Below are 22,084 nucleotides of genomic sequence, written 5' to 3' on the forward strand. Positions count from 1 at the left end.
CTTTTCTCATTACCTCCCTTCCCCACATGGACAAGTGGTACCTGGGCATTAATTCTCATTTTCAGATTATGCATTTTGCTCAGGAGACCCAACTAAAAAAAAAAAATGAATTTCTCAGTCTGTCAGGATGAAGAAATCCTCTTGTTTCTATCAGGAAACAGGCTTCAAGTATACCAAATGCTTTTGTCAAAGAAATATCACCAGCTTCTGTTGTGTGTGTAGTTTATTTGTATATTTACCTTAAAACAAGATTTTAATATATAACGTGAAGTGCCAAGTAATCTGGTTTACAGGTTAATTCAGTCTGAAAACAGCTGCACATCTTGAAAGGAACTCACACGGAGAATCAATGGAAGCCAAGTTTGCATAAATCATCTTATGATACAGTGATTAATACTGTCTGTAAAAAAGTTTAGATGTGGATATATATTTAAGGAACTTTTTTTTTTAAAGTAAAAATGGGTCACAGATCGCTGCTTTGCAAGATATACTTCTATTATATCGCTCGTTTTATTGACTAGTTCTTAATCCCGAGGTTTACACCTGGGATAAGCATGCTTTAGGCATTTGTGAATGACACAGTCAACAACTGAGCTGTGAGCTGAGTGAGGTCACAGGGCACAGGCTGTAATTCTTTTCATGTTAATGACAGTAATGGAAGTCTGATACATAAGCAGTATGCATTCAAAACACTGACACCTGATAGTAGGTCAGGGAAAAGAGAACAGGGACTCCAGCTTAAGTTTAAGGGAGGAAAAACTGAGGAGTCATAACTACCCCAAAGATGTGAAGGAAACCGCAAGACATGGACCTGATCTGCTGTAAAAAAGGAAACGAATCACTCCCTTGGGGATGATACGCCAGCAGTTTCAGCACATTGTAGTCCTGCCTCTTTCAGGGTTTTAACTAAGATTTAATTTCATGGAAAAGTAGCCATCTCGAAACAAAAAGAATGCCATTTACCAAAACAAAGAGGCCTTATCCGTGTGGGACTTAATAAGGAAAAATATTTATCTGTGCCCTGCATGCTTTTCAAAAGCCATACTTCCATTCAACGTTTGGTATTTACTACAGTGCTGGTTACAGAGCTAACAAAATAAAAGCCTGTTGAATGAATGAACCACGGGATGAAAAAAGTGATGCAGACAGTCATTTCTTGAGAGCTCAAATTCCACTACAGTGCTCCTTCTTGGCAGCCTGGCAAGGGTTTGGGCGACAAGAAGAGTTCAGTGTGGGCCACAAGTGTACGTGATCTGCTGCACAGTACATTCATTTTCAAGAATGTCACGCTTAAATGAGGTGAAATTTGGAGGTCACCACCTCCACACCAGGATTTTCCAGCTTGCACTAGGTAAATTATCAAAAACTGTTTGGCGTTACATTGTTACATTAACCAGATTAACTGAAGGTTCCTTCTAAGTAGTTGAAAAGGAAAAAATGTGTGTAAGGAGTTATTTCAAACATTCACTTTCAGACAAATGAAGTGACACAAGTTAAAATCAGTGCAAACTGATAACTGAACTGTAACAGAATGACAAAACAGAAACCTGATTCTTTTGGTGCACAGTAGTCAAAGTGGCTTGCTCACATTTGTTAAAACCGGAACTGAAACAATGATGTGTACAAAAGAGTAAGGTAAATTGGTTTTCACTGTGGTCCAGTGTGTCATTAAAGTTTCACCCCTGCTTTGAGCTGATCAGGGCACGTGGGCTCAACAGAGTGGTCAAGTGCACTCACGGTCGTTCCCACTGGAAGCCTCTATTTCAACATACGTGTTTGAGCCACCCTTGGGTCAAACGCCGGTGCAAGTAGACTGGCTGAGACCTTAGGACCTGCTTTCTGCTTTTTCCTCTGGTACTGTTTCCCAGATTGGCTCCTTGATGTGTTCTGGTAACCGTTCTAATTTTGTCTAAAAAGAGAAAAACAAAACTATAACATAATGTAGACTTAACCCAACTCTTTAGCCACAAATTGGATGAACTCTGTTCCCTCAAATCCTCTTGCCTTCTTTCTTCCTTTTACCCCTCTCACCTTTTTGTAGGGTTCTGAAACAGAAGGAAACCGGATGGTATACAAAACACTCTCACAAATGGTCGATCTGATCCCCGGTGATCTCCAGGGACACTGCCAATTAACGTAGACCCCACATCTAGGCAACTGCTAAGCGGGAGGAAGACTCCAGAGGTGGCCCGGGGAGGAAGAAGAGGCTGCAGTGGCGGGATTCTGCTCAGCTGCCACTGCTGCACAGAGGGGCAGGGACCCCAGCTCTGCCTCCACACCTGCCACGGGCCATCCCGCCTACTCGGTGGGCCGAGACAGGCCCGCGATGTGGCAAAACAATAGAGGCCTCCCTCCATCAGAGGTGGAAATCTAAATCATACCTTTATAACTTCCATGGCAACTCCTTCAGGTAAGTTTCGCTGAATATATTCCAAGTAGACATCCGCTGTACTTCCAGTCAGATGTTCTAACTAAAATGTCAAACATGAAATTGGTTCATGATATGCCGTTAAAGCAGAAATGTTAAGTTTTTGTTTTTAAGTAAAAGCAGTACAGCCTTTTCTTCATGAAATCTTACACAGAATTCCAATTTATTTTTTTTATTTTATTTTTTTATTTTTTTATTTTTTTTAATTTTTTTTTTCAACGTTTATTTATTTTTGCGACAGAGACAGAGCATGAACGGGGGAGGGGCAGAGAGAGAGGGAGACACACAGAATCGGAAACAGGCTCCAGGCTCTGAGCCATCAGCCCAGAGCCTGACGTGGGGCTCGAACTCACGGACCGCGAGATCGTGACCTGGCTGAAGTCGGACGCTTAACCGACTGCGCCACCCAGGCGCCCCCAGAATTCCAATTTAAAAGGAAGAGTATATAGATCCTCTGGTTGACTGGAAGGGGGAGTATGGCATAGAACACCTTAAAATCAGGGCTCTATGGAACCCACCCTACAAGCATGATGTTAAAGCAGTATACCTGCATTTGTTTCATTAACATTTACAGTAAAACCTTGGTTTGTGAGCATGATTTGTTCCGGAAACATGCTTGTAATCCAAAGCACTTGTATATCAAAGTGAATTTCCCCATAAGAAATAATGGAAGTTCAGATGATTCGTTCTACCTCAAAAATACTCATATAAAAATAATTACAATACTATAATAGAATACAAAATAATAAAGAAAATACAAAATACAAAGAAAAATAAACAAATTCACCTGCACTTACCTTCGAAACCCTTCATGGCTGGTGTGAGGGAGACAAGAGAGAGGAGGGTTACTGTGTAGGACGATTTTCACTATCACTAGTGGAATCACTGCTATCTATTGACTCAGTAGAATCTTCTTCTGCATGGGGGCCATTGTATATGCTCAGATGTTGACAACAGAACAGTATTAATAAACTCTTGTCACATACTGTATTTATGTAACTGGCAATCAGGCAGCAGAGGAAAGGGCCTATATGTGCAGGCAGCCTGACAAAGAATGAAGCAAAACATTCCTAAGCTTCCTCTTGTATGGAAGGGCAAAGGACTGTCCATAGGTGCTTTGAAGGGACAAAACATACACTAGTGCCAGTTGTGGGCACCTTCCAACGTTCTGAAAAATCACTGATTTCTACCAAACACTGCAGCCTGAGACCAAGCATCTAAGCATGTCAGATGATCACCCACAATCCCAGAGTGAGAGAGTGAGAGTGAGAGAGAAAGAGAGGGAGAGAGAGAGAAGAACCATTGGCTCAGTTGTGATCATGTGATGTTCGGCATCACATACTACTTGTATTGTAAATTTATTAGAAATGTTTGCTCATCTTGCAGAACACTCGCAGAACAAGTAACTCGCAATCCAAGGTTTTACCGTGTTAATCACTTACTATGTGATGGCAGTATTCTAAGTGCTTTCGATAAATATCTCATTTTATCTTCTCACTAACCTTACGAGATGGGTACCATTATTACTCTCATTCTACAGATGAGAGCACTGAGGTACAGATCACACAATTGGTATGTGCCAGTACTTGGATCTGTCTGATTCCAGAACGCTCACTCTTCTTAACCACAAGACTATGCTAACCCTACTGGATGCACAAAGGAATAACAGATGAATGAAAAACCTTAATGTTGCCCGGCACAGACATGGAAAACCCAGTTAGCATGTAAAAAGGATCGTTAGAAGTATATAAAAACTTAACTAGCATTTTTTCGGGGCGCCTGGGTGGCGCAGTCGGTTAAGCGTCCGACTTCAACCAGGTCACGATCTCACGGTCCGTGAGTTCGAGCCCCGCGTCGGGCTCTGGGCTGATGGCTCAGAGCCTGGAGCCTGTTTCCGATTCTGTGTCTCCCTCTCTCTCTGCCCCTCGCCCGTTCATGCTCTGTCTCTCTCTGTCCCAAAAATAAATAAACGTTGAAAAAAAAAAATTTTAAACTTAACTAGCATTTTTGAAATAGAAGTAAAGTTATTCCAAGGCCATATTATTGTATGAAAATTAGCATAATTTGCATTGCTGAGTTAAAGTATGAACTGCTCTTAAGGATGGTTTATTTGAGTTTGATTTCCTATCATTTACCTTCTCTACAACTATCAGTCATGGGCAGACTGAAAGAAGTCAACCCGGTCAACATCAAGGGAAAGTTACAATGTGCTAGTGTGAAATTCCAGATATTTCAAAAATGCTTGAATGTCTGAAATAAACTCACCTCTAAACATCTGTAAAGTGTTCTCATTTCATACTGAACTCTGTGCTTCTTGAAAATATGCACTGATTTGAGAAGAGTAAATCGCTCTATTTTTCTTGGAGGCTCATGTCTGAAAAATTAATGGGCGAAACAACATACTTAAGCTAAGTGATGTTAAAACCTGAGTCACTGATATCAAAGCATGATTGCACAATTTTGTAGGTCAGGCTCATACTCAATTACAGGCATTAGCTACCATTTACAGACTTCCATTTGTCAAGAATGTCCTGTGTAACAACCGCTGTCATAAAGCTCAGGCCAAAACAAACACCCCAGACAGCAATGGGAACATTATTCCACAGCCTCAAAAATGAGCCTTGGCATGCAAGGGCACACACATGCACCTGCAGCTTTTACAACCCTGAACTCCCTTTCTGACCAAATATATGAACTGTGAGGAGAAGCAGCCATGTGCTACTGTTTGTGTATTGTTTTAGAAAAACCTGCAGAGACACTGATAACCACAAAACTAAAGTCTGTTATGGGAAACGTGTGGGTTCCTTCTGTTTTGTTATAAGGCAAGGCTGGCAAAGCCCCAAATGGGCCTTGTTTAGCACCAGGAGCAGGTGATGAGAGAAGAGGGTTGCAGGAATCACCCCTTATCCACGGTTTTGCTCTCAGCAGTTTCAGTAGCCCGTGGTCAACCGTGGCCCAGAAGCAGATGAGAACTCCTTCTGAGGGAGTCAGGTCAGTAGCAGCCTAACATTACACCATATATCACAGTGCCTACATCATTCCCCTCACTTCCTCTCATCCTATGGGCATTTTTTTTTTAACGTTTATTTATTTTGGGGGGGGGGAGAGGGAGAGGGAGAGAGGGAGGGAACGCATGCACGCAAGTGGGGAGAAAATCCCAAGCAGGCTCCATGCTGTCAGTGCAGAGCCTGACATGGGGCTCAATGTCACGGGCCATGAGATCATGACCTAAGCCAATATCAAGAGGTCAACGTTTAACTGACTGAGCCACCCAGGTGCCCCTCATCACGTGGGCATTTTATGGTCTCATCTCATCACAAGGGTGAGTACAGTACAGTAAGAAATTCTGAGAGAGGGAGAGAGACAGCACATTCACATAACTTTTATTACAGCATATTGTTGCAACTGTTCTGTTTCATTACTAGTTGTTAATTTCTTACCGTGCCTAATTTATAAATAACTTCCTCACAGGTATATATGTATAGGAGAAAACAGTACATATAGGGTTCAGTGCTATCTGTGGTTTCAGGCATCCACTGGGGGTCTTGGAAGTATCCTAGACAGGTAAGGGGGAGAGAACTATAGTTACACTTGACCCGGCAGTGATTTCAAGGCCATATGAAGCTCACCTGACTCCTGCATGAAATTACCGGGTGACTAGTGTTTCTGAAGGCTGGTTTTAAAATGGCTATATTAGACAAAGACCATCAAACCCAAAGAGTCTAAAAGGATTGCTTGTCCGCCTAATCCACCTCTCTGCCCCATGGAGAGCCCAGACATGAGGGCTTCTTGGGTCTCCTATGTCTATGCAATTGCTAAAGAAAGGATTTCCTCTATTTTTCTTCTTCACTCATTCTAATACTTAAAAATTCTAGTAGATAGGAATCCTGATAATATGACAAACCTAAGCTCTATCTACCATGAGGTTCTATGCTGTTTTAAGACCTTAGACCTGGGGTGCCTGGGTGGCTTGGTCAGTTGAGTGTCTGACTTTGGCTCAGGTCATGATCTCACAGTTTGTGAGTTTGAGCCCCACATCGGGCTCACTGCTGTCAGCACGAAGCCCACCTCGGATGCTCTGTACCCCCCCCGCCCCTCCCCCACACGCTCAAAAAAAAAAAGAGAGCTCACACCTAGTTGGGATGAGCACCATTTTCCTGGTTGATCATGTTACAGCAGCTAAAAGGTCAGATTAGGAAAGATAAATACTTACACTTTAATAGAGATACCAAGTTCTTTAGCAGCAAGCACGGCAAAATATTCGTAACTGTCCAGTACGGCTTTATCATGGCCTTTTACTAAAACTGACAGGCGCTTATATAATGTATCTGGTTCATCAGAAATGGTTATCTAAAATTTTCAAATCAAGAAGAAAAGTTTCGGTTGTGGTTCCTCCAATATTTATAACTGGAAAATTTAACATATTATCCTCAATGGAACACTTTCAGAGTTTACTAATAAATGGGGAGAAAAATGCTGAGCAACATCTTAATACTGTTAGCCTAAGTAGCTAGATACTAACACATTCAGATCTCCACAATGACGCTTACAATCTGTTAACATATACTTTAAATCAAAAGGACTTCCAAGCAACCTACAAAATCACCAATGAGACCTTCTAACTTAATATTTATTGGGCCCCAAATACACCATGGGAAAGGATTCTGGGGTCTGTTAACCAAGTAGCCTGGTTAGAAGGGCAGGAGACTTGGATTGAGAATTAAACTCTGCTTCTTATAGCTGAATGACAACGGGCAAATCATACCATCTCACCATATTTCAGTTTCCTTATGCATAAAACGGAAGAATACCCATGCTAGAGCTCACAGCACCACTCACGGCATTTCTGTAGGGCGCTAACATGTAAACACAGATTAAAGTGCTTATAAGTCATAAAGCGTTGTTTTACAAAGGGAAGCTATTGCTATTTATATTTTTATTAGTTTTATTCATGTATGTTTTGCCTACCCTAATGGAAAAATTACTCATTTCTAATTAAAATGTTATGGCACTGACTGTACATTTAACTTGTACCTCTTCCACTCTAATGCTTAAAGATTTTAGGAATAATGGGTTTGACATTTCTGACTTTCCTCCAAGGGGTGAATTACCTTCACCTTCATCCATCCATTAGAGCAGTAATTTATCTTACTAATCCAATGATTCAGGGTTAAATTACTTTGCTCCTCAAAGGAAATCTACTTACTAACCAGGAAGCAAGCTAGACATTTACTCTCAATTATCCCCAAGGTTAGGTAGGGTTGCTGGAAAGAACAGAGTACACGGATATTCTGCACCATAACCCAGGGCACAAGGGAGAGGGAATATAGCCCTAAGAGGTGTTTCTGATTGGTCCTCAGAGGGTTTTAAAGAGAGTTTGAGTCTGTCATGATATAAAAAAATCAAGAGATTTTGAATAAAAATTTGGATTTCAGTTTAGCTTGGAAAATTTGAGACCATGTGACATCACTAGGTCTGATTTCCCACATGGCAACAAGTGGCTAGAGTAAGTAGCAGCTGTCTCGCTTATAAAGGGCATAGCCTGCCACCGTGCCCACCCTGCCACCTTTCCTTACAGGCCTGGCCCAGGCAAACATCTGACTTGGAGACCCAGAGTTTATAGGTATTGCCATGGAAATATACCCAGTATTTATTCAGTGAAAGAAAAATCAAAAGAGCAGTACATTATGTAGAACACAATTTCATTTTGGTGTGCATGTGCACAGACAAGATGATTACATACAGACAAATGTCTAAAAGGATTCATGACAAACCGTTAAAGGGGATTATTTGTGAGGGGTGGAAATGAAAGATTTCAGAATTTGCAAGGATTTTTTAAACCACAAATTTACACAAAAACTGGGCTCACAGAATCATGATTTTTACTTAAAGGAAAAAAGGTTACACAGCTACTTCTAGATTTTCTTTACTGTGGTAATGTGCTTTCTCACTGTGAACGATAAAGGATTGTCCAGGCCCAGGTTCAATGTCTTAACATGAAAACAAAGACCTGAAAGCCTAAAAGAGAAAAAAAATTTCCCTAACGTAATAACAAGTGTTCTGCATCATTAATTATGACAACCCTTCACATTATGCTGAGCTAAAGCAAACGACTGCTTATTCCCACAGTTATTTGGGGTAAATAATTGATTCCCTGATTCTCTGAAACATAATACGAGCAGCCAGGGACATTACAGAGTACTTTACTCAGGTACACCGTGCACGTGCCAGTATTCGAAAACAAAGTATTTTTACTCTAAAGTGCTCGGGAAACAGCCCCAAAGGAAATAATGAGGAAAATTTATTGCTAATATAGCTCCTTACCAAGAAACAGAGAGTACATACCGTGGGCTTGGTCAAATCCTTGGGAATATCAACGTGTAGGTTTGAAAACTGCACCCACTTCATACTGGTACTGCTATGTGTGGAAACAAAGAGAAACCTAAGTAAAACAGCACAAAAGCCCATTTCCTTATTCGATTTAGCAAACCCAATTATATTATATACTTACAGGAGAAAGCCACCATTTCTGGCTGTACTGCTCTTAGAACTGTTTACAGAAAAACTCCTTGAACCCTAAAAATGAGGAGCATGTTTCAGAATTAAAGTTAGTATTCAAATCATTCATAGTTTCCACTAAAAAAAATCAAAAGGTGTACAATGCTTCAAATAATGGGCTATCTCATTATTTCAAATGAAGACACTGAGGTAACTAAAATGCCAGATTAGATTTCATTTTAAAACAAGAGAACAACGACAGAGTGGATAATCAAAACAGACTCTCAAAATAGTAGAGAATTTGTGTCTTTTAAAGCTCAGGAGTAAGAACTTTTTCAAACAAGGAATTCTTGGGGCGCCTGGGTGGCTCAGTTGGTTAAGTGTCTGACTCTTGATTTCAGCTCAGGCAATGATCTCATGGTTCGTGGGTTCGAGCCTTGCATCGGGCTCTATAGTGACAGTCCAGAGTCTGCTTGGGATTCACTCTTCCTCTCTTTCTGCTCCTCCCTGTTTGTGCTCTCTCTCAAATATTAAAAAAAAAAAAAAAAAAAGCAATTCTCTCTCTCTCTCTCATACACACACGCAATTCTCACATTAAAAGAACACCTATGACTTAAATATGTGAAAAGAAAAACAAGGGGCCCCTGGGTGGCTCAGTCGGTTGAGTGTCTGACTTTGACTCAGGTCATGATCTCACAGCTCATGGGTTTGAGCCCTATGTTGGGCTCTGTGCTGCCAGCTCAGAGCCTGGAACCTGCTTTGGATTCTGTGTCTCCCTGTCTCTCTGCCCCTCTCCTGCTCATGCTCTGTCTCTCTCTCTCTCTCAAAAATAAACATTAAGGGGCACCTGGGTGGCGCAGTCGGTTAAGCGTCCGACTTCAGCCAGGTCACAATCTCGCGGTCCGTGAGTTCGAGCCCCGCGTCGGGCTCTGGGCTGATGGCTCAGAGCCTGGAGCCTGTTTCCGATTCTGTGTCTCCCTCTCTCTCTGCCCCTCCCCCGTTCATGCTCTCTCTCTCTCTGTCCCAAAAATAAATAAACGTTGAAAAAAAAAATTAAAAAAAAAAATAAACATTAAAAATAAATAAATAAATAAATAAAATATGTGGACATCAAGGACAAAAATGTGACTTCATTCTTCCATTGGTTTTTATAGATTAAATGTACTTCAATATAATATTTATTTTGCCTGAATATTTCTGAACAATAAGTCTCTTTATAATCAAGAGCTGGACAGTAATTCTAAAGTAACCTTCTCTTGAAGCTTTCCTACATCTTTTCTAGCATATGTATTTCTTGGCTTGGCTGGGTTAGCTTAGTTTATAAATAAATCGAAATACACAGTGAAACTGACACCCATCTTCTACCACTGCTGTACTTCATACTCCCAACAATCCAGCGTTTCCAAATCCTTTACTGTCAGCTCCCCCTCGTGGACAAAACTTCTAGTTTTAGGAGACCTATGGTACTATTATATATAGCAATTTGCCTTCTATTTTCCCCTTAAGCTATCTTGAGATTTAAAAATGTAACTTGAGAAAGGAGAAGTACAGTAAGATCCCTAAAAATACTTAGAAGATGAAAATAACACTTTAGTACAAGTAAAACTTAAACCAACTGAGGGTCACCTAAGTATGTTTTAAAAGCCTATTCTTAGCTTATTGTCCTGTCCTCCCTCTGTACCAAGATGGACGCAAACCAAAACTTTCATATTCGCCCTTGGATGAAGGGAGAAAAACAAAAAGATAGGAAATCAGGCACAATACAAGGCAGCTGGAGGTGAGTGCCATTCCCCACACACAATCACAGAGGAAATCCCCTCCCTGCATGTATGCCAGAGACCCCACAATCCAGTTGTGCAAAAGGACCACAGGTCTAAGGAACAGGACACTTCCCAGTCATATTCTCCCAGTATAAACCTCTGCTTTTAAAAGCTGGAGCCTACAGTGCTGTTACATCCACAAATCAACCTTAAGAAGTTCTTAAAGTTTTTGTTTTGTTTTTTTTAAGGGACAGAACCGAGTCTGAGTGTGCACTGTATTAGTAGTTCAAAGTTTCAACTTCTTCCACCATCTAACTTTTCGTTCTTTCTTTTTTTTTTTAACATTTATTTTTGAGACAGAGAGAGAGAGAGCATGAACAGGGGAGGGTCAGAGAAAGAGGGAGACACAGAATCTGAAACAGGCTCCAGGCTCTGAGCTGTCAGCACAGAGCCCGACGAGGAGCTCGAACCCACGGACCGCAAGATCATGACCTGAGCCGAAGTCGGATGCTTAACTGACTGAGTCACCCAGGCGCCCCTAACTCTTCCTTTTTTAAAAGTTTATTCTTGGGGCGCCTGGGTGGCTCAGTCGGTTAAGCGTCCGACTTCAGCTCAGGTCACGATCTCACGGTCCGTGAGTTCGAGCCCCGCGTCGCGCTCTGGGCTGATGATGGCCCAGAGCCTGGGGCCTGCTTCCGATTCTGTGTCTCCCTCTCTCTCTGACCCTCCCCCGTTCATGCTCTGCCTCGCTCTGTCTCAAAAATAAATAAACGTTAAAAAAAAAAAAGTTTATTCTTATTTTTGAGAGAGACAACATGAGAGGGTGAGGGGCAGAGAGAGAGAGGAAGAGAGAGAATCCGAAGGAGGCTCTGCACTGTCAGCACAGGGCCCGATGTGGAGCTTGAACTCACAAAACCGGGAGATCATGACCTGAGCTGAAACCAAGAGTTGGCCGCTGAACTGACTGAGCCATCTAGGCACCCCCACCATCTGACTTTAAGAACAATGGTTCTCCAAGTGTGGTCTGAGGACTTGAGGGGTCCAAGAGATTAAAACTATTTTCCTAATAATAGCCGTTATTTGCAACTTTTCCACTCTCACTCTCAACCGTGTACAGTGAGGTTTTCTAGAAGCTGCATGCTGAGTGATATAGCAAGACTGCAAAACAAACATGAGAATCCAGCTGCCCTCCATGAAGCCAGACATTAAAAGAATGTGAAAATGAATAAAGGGAAACCTCATGAAGCAGGGAGGTTAGAAGGGGGAGCCATACCACTCAATGTCAATTATGGAAAGAATTGTCAATTACAGGCCCCAACATGAAAAGATGTTCACTGAATCTTCTATAAGAAACTGACTACCTCTGTGACTCAGCCTATGAAAAACTATCTGAACTCCTGCTTATCTCCACTGGACCTTCATTCAAAGCACTTCCCAACTTCTTCCTTTTCCTCCATAAAATGTTCCTCTCCTTTGTTTATGGGACTTGCCTACGGTTTGCCATAGCTTGCATGTCCCAAACTGTATTTCTTTGTCATTCCCAAATAAACCAATTTCTACTGGTAAAATAACTTTTATTTTTAAGGTTAACATTATTTGGTGATCAGAAGTGGGATCCAAAAATGAACCCCAACAGCTTTGAGGCTGGTGAGCAAACAGGTGCCAGGGCCCACAGAGGCAATTAAGCTCACTGCTTTCTTGCCATTCCTGGTGTTGGAGGCTAAGTTTCTCCTGCACTTCGGGCTCTATTCTCTTTGTGCTTTGAGCTCTCCAGTCTTTATTTGGGATCTGTTTTAAGGCTTTGTCCTTTCAGAGTACTTGCCTGACCTTTGGTCTGACTCCCTTCTGGAACCAGACAGTTCCTGTTGGAACTGTGCCCTGTTTGGAACTGTGTTAGTTTTGGTCCACCTCCTTTCCAGAACTGGGCTGTTCCCACTGGTTCTGTGCTGACCTTTGGTCAGATTCCTTTGGAACCAGGATGTTCCTGTTGAAACTGTGCTGTTTAGGAATTTTTCTTTTTTTGCTCTAGAGAAACCTCTAAGAAACAGGACCCCAGTCATCAAAATGCTTTAAGGGCAGCACTCCTTCTGGGACCTTGGTTTTATGTTTAAAAACTGTGGTTCCTTCTCATGCCCATTTCTAACTAAATGGACTGACTTAATCGAAAGTAATTTAGAACTTCAATTGGCCATTATGGGAAGTTTTGATCTCCCCAAACTTACTTTTCTCAAAACCAAACTAGACAGCCATGTCTCTAAACTTGTCAAACTTGAATGGGATGACTGTGTCTTTTTTTTTTTTTTTTTTTTTTTTTATTTTTTAAAATTTACATCCAAATTAGTTAGCACCTAGTGCAACGATTTCAGGAGTAGATTCCTTAGTGCCCCTTACCATTTAGCCCATCCACCCTCCCACAACCCCTCCCGTAACCCTGTTTGTTCTCCATATTTATGAGTCTCTTCTGTTTCGTCCTCCTCCCTGTTTTTATATTCTTTTTGTTTCCCTTCCCTTATGTTCATCTGTTTTGTCTCCTAAAGTCCTCATATGAGTGAAGTCATATGATTTTTGTCTTTCTCTGACTAATTTCACTTAGCATCATACCCTCCAGTTCCATCCACATAGTTGCAAATGGCAAGATTTCATTCTTTTTGATTGTTGAGTAATACTCCATTGTATATATATATATATATACCACGTCTTCTTAATCCTTTCATCCATCGGTGGACATTTGGACTCTTTCCATACTTTGGCTATTGTCGATAGTGCTGCTATAAACATGGGGGGTGCATGTGTCCCTTCGAAACAGCACACCTGTATCCCTTGGATAAATGCCTAGTAGTGCAACTGCTGTGTCGTGGGGTAGTTCTATTTTTAGTTTTTTTGAGGAACCTCCATACTGTTTTCCAGAGTGGCTGCACCAGCTTGCATTCTCATGGGATGCCCGTGTCTTAAAGCTTCCAAACATTACCAATTAATCTAAAACTGGTTCTCTGCAAAATATAGTTTCTAGACTGAGACAAAGATGGAAAGGCTTCTGAGGCCCCCAGGACTGTAGAAGCCACCTATGCTCAAGCCCCACCTGTGGTGACATCATCCTCCTTCCTTCCTGTTGGCTTCCATCCCCTCTACACCCTCAGTTTCCCCATTTTAATTTTCTCACCAAACTTCCCTTTTCATCCAAACCTCTCCCTGCTCCCTCCCTGAACCCACTAAAATCTGCTCCTTTAAAGTTAAATCTTCTGAGGTTCCAAATAACCCCCAAATTTCTTATGTTTCTTATGTTCCCTGGAGTAATGCTGAATTGCGAGCCATAGTTAAAAAGAGTTTCCCTGTAATGACTGAGAACCCCCATAGGTTTGCTGAAGCATTTCCCATAGTTTTGCAAACTTGCCAACCCAGTTTCTCAGATTTTTTTAGCAATTAGTCCACATTCATGTTGGAGAGGGCCAGACCAGACACTGGCTGTAAGTAGCCCAATGGGAACATCTTGAAAAGAGTTTAGAGAAACAGACCCCTGATTTTTGGCAAGACGCTAGAACATTCCCTGGAAATCTCCACCAAGCAATTACAGTAGACTTTTCCTAAGCCTGCTGATTGGAACAAAATTCAGTCTTGCACACAAAAGCCTGATGAACCTATTCATGACTATTAAAATTGATTTCAGATTGTTTTCAAAGAAAATTCTGGTCTTCCTTTTGATGTTGAATCCATTGGGGTAGCATTTAACTATGTTTCTTAACGGGATGAACTGGGCTAACTCTTTTTTTAGTTAAAAGGACTATGATGGAATGGGAAACTGTGCCCGCTCCTGATTAGTTGGTTTGGCAAACCAGCTTGCTAGTACCTTAGGGGAATCACCTAAAAGAAAGACCACTAAAATGCTTAATTTTTCACTCTAACAAATGAAGGCCCTTAAACAAGACGAAAAACTTCCTGGTTTCTATTATTGTTGCAAAGAGTCAGAACACAGGAAAAAAAGATCGTTACCATCTTGCCTTCAGCCCTCTATAGCCAGCCTTTCCAATGTCCTCCTCATTCCCAAGACAGGGCTCCAGGAAACCACAGGAGTTCTTCCCAAACCTCCCTCTTACTTGGCTAAGGGAAACCACTGTTCAGATCAGGAACAAATCTTTCTCTTTCCTTACTGACACAAGAACTACACGCTTGGTGTGTGACCCCAGTGCTATAAAGCAGCCCCTGCTTGGAGTATTAAAACAGTTCAAACACTGGGGTCTCTAATAAACTTCACCAATTTCCTGTCTCTGACCGTGTTCTCTTTAGTCTAGGCCCTTTGGGAGACACACACCCTTTTCTCCTTAGTTCCTCTGCTCCTACAGATTGCAGAGATTTTTCAGAAATACATCATGCTGGAATTTCTTTCTCCCAAAAAGAGGGAAATAATTCTAGAATTTGACAGTAGTACTCAAGATAGCCAACCAGGGAGATTAAATGACCTTCTGACATCTTTTATTTGCTCCATGTCTGACAGCACTACAGCTGCATCTGGGGACACTGTCCCCAGATGGACTGGGTCAAATCCTCTTTCTGGGCAAAATCTTCATCTGATTGGCAGAATCCACAGGTATACTTTCCATTTAGATTCAACAGCTCCTTCAAAACCTCTCCCCAGAATGAATGAATACTCTATAAATAAAGAAGCCCTGCAAGGCATCAAGCTGGTAACAGAAGATTACAAAGCTCAGGGCCTCATTATCCCTTGTACTAGTCCTAGTAATTCGCCTATTTTACCTGTGAGAAAACTCAATGGCCAAGGATGGAGGTTTATCCAGGACCTCTGAGCAACACATTGCTATCCCTCGGCACCCTGTTGTTCCTAACCCCCATATGTTACTGACATCCATTCCCACTGAAAGCAGATTTGTCACTGTAATTGATCTATGTAGTGTAAAAATAGCCAGTATCTTTTTGCTTTCACTTGGGAAGGATGGAAAGACCCCTGGACAATAATGCCCCAGAGCAGCACAGAGAGTCCTTACTTTTTACAAACCTTAAAAACAGATGTGGATGATAAAAAACTTTCTATAGGCTCTACTTTGTTAGAATCTGTAGATAATTTGCTTTTCTGCTGCCCTTCTCAAATCCCTTCTCAGTAAGACAGCACCTATCTGTTAAAGCGTTTGGCATTAAAAGGACATCAAGTCTCTGGAGAAAAACTGCAGTTTGTTCAAACTCTGCTTCAATACTTAGAGCACCTGACCTCAGAATGAGGACCAGATCTGGAACCAGGTAGGCTTCGTGCCATCCTGAACGTCCTCAAACCTAAAACGAAGTGCCAATTACGAGGTTTTCTTGGACTGGCTGGCTACTGTCGAATTTGGATTTGAAGCTCCTTTCATGGCTCAATCTCTATATGATTTACTAAAGAATAAAAAGAAATGGCCAACCTAATTCTATTATTTGGAAAAATCGAGAAGACATAGCTTTGGGGACCTTAAAGAAAAGCCTAATAGAGCCCACAGCCCAGATGTCCTAATTACCAACTTCCCTCGTTGAATGTGAGGGGGGAGGAACACCCTTGGAGTACTCACCCTAAAACATGGGGACCATCATGGACCCATGGAGTATCGCAGCCAACAACCAGACCCTGTGGCACGGGGATATTCCCCTAGCCTCTGCATTCCTAACCATTCCTGCCACTGCACTGAAGCCCTCTGAAGAAATAATCACGGAATCCCCTTTAACTATCCTTTAATTCTGGCTAAGGGTAAAGCTGCAAACATTTATAACAGTCAATATGCCTTTGGGGTAGCTCATGATTTTGAAATGTTAGGAAATAGTCAAGAAGTTTCCAATGGGGATAAAATTGAAAACATCTATATCCAAAATTTATTCGATACTATGCTTTGGCTGACTGCACTGGCTGTTACTAAGGTTCCCAAGCATTCCAGACTCAACTCCCTGGGTACCAAAAGGAAACCACCTTGCTATTATTTCCATCATAAGAGCTGCTTTCAAGGAAATCAATAGCCAAACTCTGTCATGGTCCAAAGGGATGTTCCTCCAAATAATAATTTGGAAAAACTAACCAGAGATACCCAACAATTGGCCCCAGAGAGGAAAAAACAATATTGGAAATCGAGTAATTGTTGGCTCAATAAAGAGAACTGTGGTTTGGACCAAATAACAATCGGGCCTTACCAGAAATTTTAACATTCCCATGACTTACCATTATACATGTCTACTGACAAAATGACAGTGTCATGAGCCCATATTCATGGGGAAATATTACTAAGGCTGCAAACAGTGTGTATCCCGCTCATCCCACCTGTCCAAAGTATAATGCAAAGAAACCGGTTTGCACAAATTTCATATAGCTCCCCCATCTTGCGGATATAAATATATTTTAGTCATGGTCTGTGTGTTTCTCACTGAACTAAAGCTTTCCCTTATACACAGGTTACTGTTTCTTCTGTAGCTAAACTTCTGTTAGAAAAGATTATTCCTACCCGGGGAACTCCTCTTGAACTTCATAGTGACTGGGGAACCCATGTTACCAGTCAGGTGCTTTGACAAGTCTGTGCTGTGTGGCTGGTTTTACAACACTTCTATTGTATATATCAACCTTAATCCTCAGGGTTAGTCAAACTCACTAATGTCAGGTTAAGAGTAAACTGACAAATTTTGTAGACACCCTCCAAATACCTTGGCTGAAAGCATTGCTGTTGGTCCTTCTCACTCTCAGATCCACCCACTTTGGTACTCAGACTCTTGCCCTTTGAGCTAGTCACAGAATGCGCAATGCACCTGGCCCTTGCCTCCTTGATCCACAATTGATAAAAGGAGATCTATTTCATACTGTAAAGGTCCGATTATTTCTTTTTTTTAAGTTTATTTATGGGGGGGGGTTGGCAGAGAAGAGGGAGAAGGGGAGAGAGAGAGGGAGGAGAGAGAATCGCAAGCAGGCTCTGCACTTTCAGTGCAGAGCCCAACGCAGGGCCTGAACTCAGAACCATGAGATTATGACCTGAGTCGAAATCAAGAGTGGGACACTTAACTGACTGAGCCACCCAGGGGCCCCAAGGCCTAATTATTTCCATTAAAAACAACTATGCTTTGGTAGAGCAATCTCTTTACAGTGCACCTGGGAGACAGACCTTCACATCTTGCAATATGGAGATTTTGTCTACTGGAAAGGATACATCCAGAAAGACTCTCTTTAACCTTGTGGGAAGGACCCTCATCAGCTACTGCTAACCATCCCTTGTGCTGCCAAACTCCAAGGGACAGAATCCTGGACTCACATGACACATCTAAAGAAAGCGACAAACCCTAACTGGACCTGCACACCGTCTGATGACCTAAAAGTAAAGGCTTCCCAGAACTGAAGCAGATGACATCTGAAGACGCAGCTTTCTCAAGATGTCCAGACCAGGCCTACACATCTTTTCCTCACTATTTACTTCTATTTCTTTTGAAGAAAGAAAATGCCCTTGTCCACCTTTCCCAAACCCCGTGAAAGGGGGAAACCACTTCTTTTGATGATGGCCTTTTGAAAACAGCCTTATCACGAACCTATGACAAATTAACCTTTCACCTGCTTTTTCTGAAAGGTGAGAGGTTTCAGCATTCACAAGTCTCTTTTTTCCATTTGGACTATTAACTGACTCTGGAATCTTATCCAGATTTATGGCGTGAATTTGCAACCTTACATGCTGTGTTACTGGATTACATTTGGTTCCAAACAATTCTTTTGAGATACCAATACTGTTTTGAGTTTTGCTACTTTTGCAAAAAGTTCATTAGCTATTGCTTCAGGTTTATAACTACACTGTATTTTCCAAAATGCACCCAGTTAATTCTTTCAGTGTGTTCTTGCAATATTCACTATTTTGTCTTCACGGCTACTTTAAGCTGGGACTTCCAGGAGCCATACATGACTCCGTGTTTGCCTCTGGGGGGGGGGGGGGGAAGTTTCCTCCCCCAAGTCACAATACGTGCCAATAAATATTTTAGTTTGCTACCTTCAGACTTAGGGGACACGTTTGGAACCATCATGTAATTTGGAATTGTTACATTACTTCTTTTGTATAATTATTTAAAGTTTTATACTTAGCTTGTCAAGCTTTTGTAAAAATGATGTACCCAATAAAGAGATGATCTTCAATCGGTACAAGCTTTATGTCTTGATAAATGGGAAGTGCCTAAGAGTTCTCCCTGCCACCCCTACTTGTTACTTGAGTCACCTCAGGATGTTTCTTTCTTTCTTTCAATTAAAAAAAACATTTTTTTAATGTTTATTTATTTTTGAGAGAGACAGAGTGCAAGCAGGGGAGGGAAGAGAGAGAGGGAGACACAGAATCTGAAGCAGGTTCCAGGCTCTGAGCTGTTAGCACAGGGCCCGATGCAGAGCTCAAACCCACGAACTGTGAGATCAGGACCTGAGGCAAAGTCGGATGCTCAACCAACTGAACCACCCAGGTGCCCCAACCTCTCAATATGCTTCCAATCTGTATTTTCTCTCTGACATAAGACACAACAACCAGGAAAAGTCCTTCCTGGCACAGAGGAACGAAACCACTAAATATGGAAACCTGACTCCCAATTAGTAATGCCTTTGGAGAAATATCTTGATCAAAAGGAGGAAATGTAAAAATAAAAGGAAACCTCACTAGAGTCCAGAGGCTAAAAGGGGTCCCACATCACTTAACATCAATTACTGGAAGAACTGTCAATTACAGACCTCAAGAGAAGAATCAGAATCAGGAAAGTATGATCAATTACAGGCCCCCAAAGGAAAAGATGCATAATAAATCTTCTACAAGAAACTGACTGCACTGCAACTCAGCCAAGGAGAAACCATCATCACCCTGAACTCTTGATTTTCTCCAAAGCACTTCCACTCAAAACAGCCCCTCTCAACTTCCTCCTCCTTTCTAAAACAATCCTTTCTTTTATTTGGGGACTTACCTATGGTCTTGCCATACCTTGCCTGTCCCGAGTCGCAATTCTGTTATTCCCAAAGAAATTCATTTTTGCTGGTAAAATAATATATACTTTTAAGGTTAACAAGAGATTTACAAAAACATAAAACACTGCTACTCTTGTCACTAACTTTGTTTTGAAAAATTTAGTTATTTTTCCATAAAATACGTAATGCATTATTTTTTTTCTTTTCTTTTTAATTTTTTTAAGTTTATTTATTCTTGAGAAAGAAGATGCGCGCGAGCGAGGGGCAGAGAGAGAGAGAGAGAGAGAGAATACTAAGCAAGCTCCACACAGTGCAGAGCCCCACCCACTGCTCAAACTCAGAAACCCTGAAATGACGGCCTGAGCTGAAATCAAGAGTCAGGCGCTTAATGGACTGAGCCGCCCAGGCGCCCCTTCTTGGTCTTACTTCTAAATGCAAGCATTTTTAAGATTCCCAGTTTTATTTTCTAAAAAGTTACATATTCAGAGCTAAAACCGACAAAAGCAAAAGCTCTCTCGAGTCCTCAACCAGTTTTAGAGTGTTAAAGGGATACTGAGGCCAAATAACTTGAGAACCACTGCTTACGGTTTTTGCTTTTTCTCCAAAGAAAGGCGCAGGGAACAGCCCATTCCTACCACTTCCGCGACTCTCATCTAATGTCAGAATCAAAGCTATCCCAATTTGGTTCCATGGGAGGGGTCTAAGATCTGGTACCAGTTCAGCCCCTGATTTTTACCAAAGCAAGCCTTCTCTGAGCTTCAGTTTATTTTGCAAACTTGAAAAGAGTGGTGCGGGACATACGCTGTTCAACATTCTTTCCAGCTCTGACATCCTACGATTCTTCTTGTTCCCGTGTTTGCCCTGATTCTTACGTTTTATCCCATGAGAGGATTCGAAATAAAACCAGCCCCTTTCCCGCCACCTTCCAGCAAACAATGCGCCAAGAGGCGGAATAAATACCGGGGGAAACTCCAGATGGTCAGAACGACAAGCGGCAACAAGACTTTATGGCTCCTGCCCTGTCAGCTAGCTTAGTACCCCCCACCCGCCAGATACCTGCCAGAGACGCCGGCACATGGACCCAAGCGCCGCTCGCGCCGCCATCTTGCCGTCCCGGGCCCCTAGGACTGCTTCCGGGGCACAGTCGCGTCCTCAGACCATAGAGTTCCGCAAAAGGAGAGAGCGTAGCCTTGCGTTCCGGCACAGGAACAACCATAGAGACGTCATTCCACGTTTTTTTGAGGGTGCGACTGAGAGTCCAGCTGGCTTCCCTAGGGTCGGCTGCTTGGCTGACGCCGGGTCTTGGTCACATTGCATCAGCCCCTGTGTAGATAGTTACCAGGTTCCTTCAGTGTTTCCTCTTCAGATCGTGTTTGCTTATGTAGTTCCTGTTTGGTTGGAGGTAACAGAACACAGGCTTTGAAAAATGTATATAGTTAATATAATGGCAGCAGTTATTTCTGGGTAGTGGATTAATGGTTGATTTATTTTCCTATTTCTGTATGTTTCAAAATTTTAACAAAATTTCTATTTCATTAAAAGGAAAAGTACCAGGGGTGCCTAGCTGGCTCAGTGGAGCATGTGACTCTTGATCTTGGGGTTATGAATTTGAGCCCCACCTTTGGTGTAGAGATTTCTTAAAAATGAAATCTTAAGAAAAAGAAAAAAGGAAATGTACCACTGCACTGAATCTAGGTCCCATCCCTTTACCTCCTTAAAATAGCCTTGCTGTGTTCCTTAAGCCCACATTCCTTCCCCACAACAAATGACATTTTTGTGACCCAGCCATCCTGTACATCACCATCCTACCAGTCTTCCTGTCTTCATTTCCTTGTGTTACTGTAGCAGTTCAGAATTTACAATAGCTGCTGTTATCCAGTACCAGAAACCAAAAAGTCCTATAGCCAAAAAATGTCGTTATTAATGTCCACCATAATGTAGCTGCAAGTAAAAAGGCTTATAACCTGGGTTTGTTATAATAAAAATTTATTTCATTTGTGCAGGTCTCTAAGCCTTATTCTCCCCAAGTGCTTTCACATAGGCAATTCAGCATAATGGAAAACTCTGGACTTCTAATTGGGAGATCTCGGTTCTTAACCCAGACTTACCACTTAGCTGAGTGACTGGGCTTGCCAGTAACTCAGGCAAGTATCTTGCCCACTCTGAGCCTCAATTTTCTCATATATCAACTAGAGATGATAAAATAGTTCCCACTTCAAAGAGTAGCTAGGCAGATTAAATGTTTGGTATAATGCCCAGCACATAATGATGCAAGATGAATGTCATCCACTATTTGTGACATAAATCTGCTACCTCACCTGCCTTCTAAGATTGTTGAGCAGATTAAAAATAATAATATCAAGTTTATGAGAACATTTTGTACCGTCTAATTAAAGTACTGTGCAAAGACATTTCCCCCCACAAGGTATTACTTACTCTACTTTGCGGGCAAGAGAACCAGGGAAGAGG

The 22,084-nt window shown here is 41.8% G+C and overlaps 1 protein-coding gene across 3 annotated transcripts; it reads right to left on the bottom strand.

The window, feature by feature from the left end:
* Positions 1 to 205: 205 nt before the first annotated feature.
* MRPS10 (mitochondrial ribosomal protein S10) lies at positions 206 to 20,846 on the bottom strand. Of its 3 annotated transcripts, none has more exons than XM_040473513.1 (7): positions 20,676 to 20,846; positions 8,940 to 9,004; positions 8,774 to 8,846; positions 6,642 to 6,778; positions 4,694 to 4,802; positions 2,382 to 2,471; positions 206 to 1,909 (listed from the first exon to the last, which is right to left on the bottom strand). In XM_040473513.1, the coding sequence occupies exons 1-7, from the start codon at positions 20,829 to 20,831 to the stop codon at positions 1,826 to 1,828; spliced, it is 714 nt and encodes a 237-aa protein (XP_040329447.1). In that variant the 5' UTR covers positions 20,832 to 20,846; the 3' UTR covers positions 206 to 1,825. The 3 variants fall into 3 exon arrangements, with proteins under 3 accessions (XP_040329447.1, XP_040329449.1, XP_040329448.1); XM_040473515.1 differs by having other exon boundaries at positions 8,774 to 8,843; positions 20,672 to 20,779; XM_040473514.1 differs by having other exon boundaries at positions 20,672 to 20,779.
* Positions 20,847 to 22,084: the final 1,238 nt, after the last annotated feature.

The sequence above is a fragment of the Herpailurus yagouaroundi genome, unplaced genomic scaffold (assembly GCF_014898765.1).
Source record: "Herpailurus yagouaroundi ecotype Mexico unplaced genomic scaffold, PumYag 139, whole genome shotgun sequence".
Lineage (NCBI taxonomy): Eukaryota > Metazoa > Chordata > Mammalia > Carnivora > Felidae > Herpailurus > Herpailurus yagouaroundi.